Genomic DNA, 1,320 nt, shown 5'->3' with positions numbered 1-1,320 from the left:
GAGGAGGCGCGACGAGGCGGCCCCCGCTCGGGCCGGGGCGCCGCTGGGCTTCCACAACCCGGTGTTCTACGCGGCGGACTCCGCGGAGGCGGTGAGGGGCGCCCGGGGTCGGGGGTGCGGGACCTCCCTGCGGCCGGGCTCCCTGACTCTGCGCTCCCGCAGCTCCCGGCCCCGAAGTCGGACCAAAGGAGCTCCAGCCGCAGCTACTTCCTTAATCCGCTGTTCGGCGAAGCGGAGGCCGAGGCCTGAGCGGCCACGTGACCGGCCCTTCGCACCGCGACCCTAGCCCCATCCAGCGGGCCCCGCGGGATCCCCCACTCTCTGCTGGCCTAGGATGGGGGTGTCCTGGCCAAATAAAGCGATTTCTTGCACCTGCTGTCAGCGTGGACTCCCCGCGCCTGTCCCGCGCCCGTCTGGCCCTGCCTGGTCGGAGCTGGGAGGGCCAGGTCAAATGGTGAGGGGTGGTCCTCAGAGCCCGTGCCCGCTGACGCCTAGCCACCCAGGGCAGTCCTGGGTGCTGCCTGTCGGCTGGGGCGGCCCAAGGTTCCGGCCTGAGAAGGTGTTCCCAGAACTAGGACGGGCCTGCTGTGTCCCGGAGGAGCCCAGGAAGAAGCCCTTACTGGGGGCGTGTGGGGGGGGAGTCGGGAGCGGAACCGAAGAGGGTGGCAGAGCCGGCTGCCAGCTGCTCAGGCCCAGGTTGCGTGGGCTGTGCTGGGGCCAGACAGTTTGGCCTGGACTTCCAGCGGGCTGGGCACTGGCCTGCCCAGCAGGCTGGCCCAGCAGTACAGTGGATCTGTCCCCTCTGCGGGCGGGGGCAGAGCTGCCGGCTCACCGTGGTCACAGGCCTTGGTGCGCTGGTGTGTGTCCTGCTGGGTGGGGGCTCTTTGGTGTCGGAGGCCAGGCCTGGCCCGTGCCCCCCTCCTGCGGGCGGCTGTGAGGTCCGCAGTGGGTGAGAGCTGAGCCACTCTGACTTGGTAGGTAATGACAGACCGGCGTGGGATGGATGGTGGTGTGTGGATATGTGTGTGTGTGTGTGTGTGTGTGTGTGTGTGTGTACGGATGCGTGCCAGCTTGAACTGTCAGGGAGACACCTGTGTGACCAACATTGGGCACACCTGCCCGCCCCCCCCCACCCCGAGGGTGACCACCCGTGACCTTCTGACGGTGAATTCGCTCTTAAGCTCCCGTGGCTCTGTGCTCTGCGGCCAGTACCTTTTGAAGCTCGCCCACATTGTGGGCGGTGGTTACTTACAATAGCTAGTATTTCATTTAAAGACGGCTCACACTTGAGCACCTGTGTTTCAGGCCGATAACAGGTGC

The 1,320-nt window shown here is 66.8% G+C and overlaps 1 protein-coding gene across 1 annotated transcript in view; it reads left to right on the top strand.

The window, feature by feature from the left end:
* AMN (amnion associated transmembrane protein) overlaps positions 1-452 on the top strand; it is a 10,428-nt gene extending 9,976 nt beyond the window's left edge. Inside the window, exons 10-11 of the mRNA XM_010851415.1 lie at positions 4-91; positions 163-452. Coding sequence (XP_010849717.1) covers positions 4-91; positions 163-249 — 175 coding nt within the window. The 3' untranslated portion in view covers positions 250-452. The remainder of the gene's footprint in view (positions 1-3; positions 92-162) is intronic.
* Positions 453-1,320: the final 868 nt, after the last annotated feature.

Source organism: Bison bison, unplaced genomic scaffold (assembly GCF_000754665.1).
Source record: "Bison bison bison isolate TAMUID 2011002044 unplaced genomic scaffold, Bison_UMD1.0 scf7180017864302, whole genome shotgun sequence".
Taxonomy (NCBI): Eukaryota; Metazoa; Chordata; class Mammalia; order Artiodactyla; family Bovidae; genus Bison; species Bison bison.
Note: the sequence above shows the minus strand (reverse complement) of the source record. Positions and strands in the feature narration are given on the sequence as shown.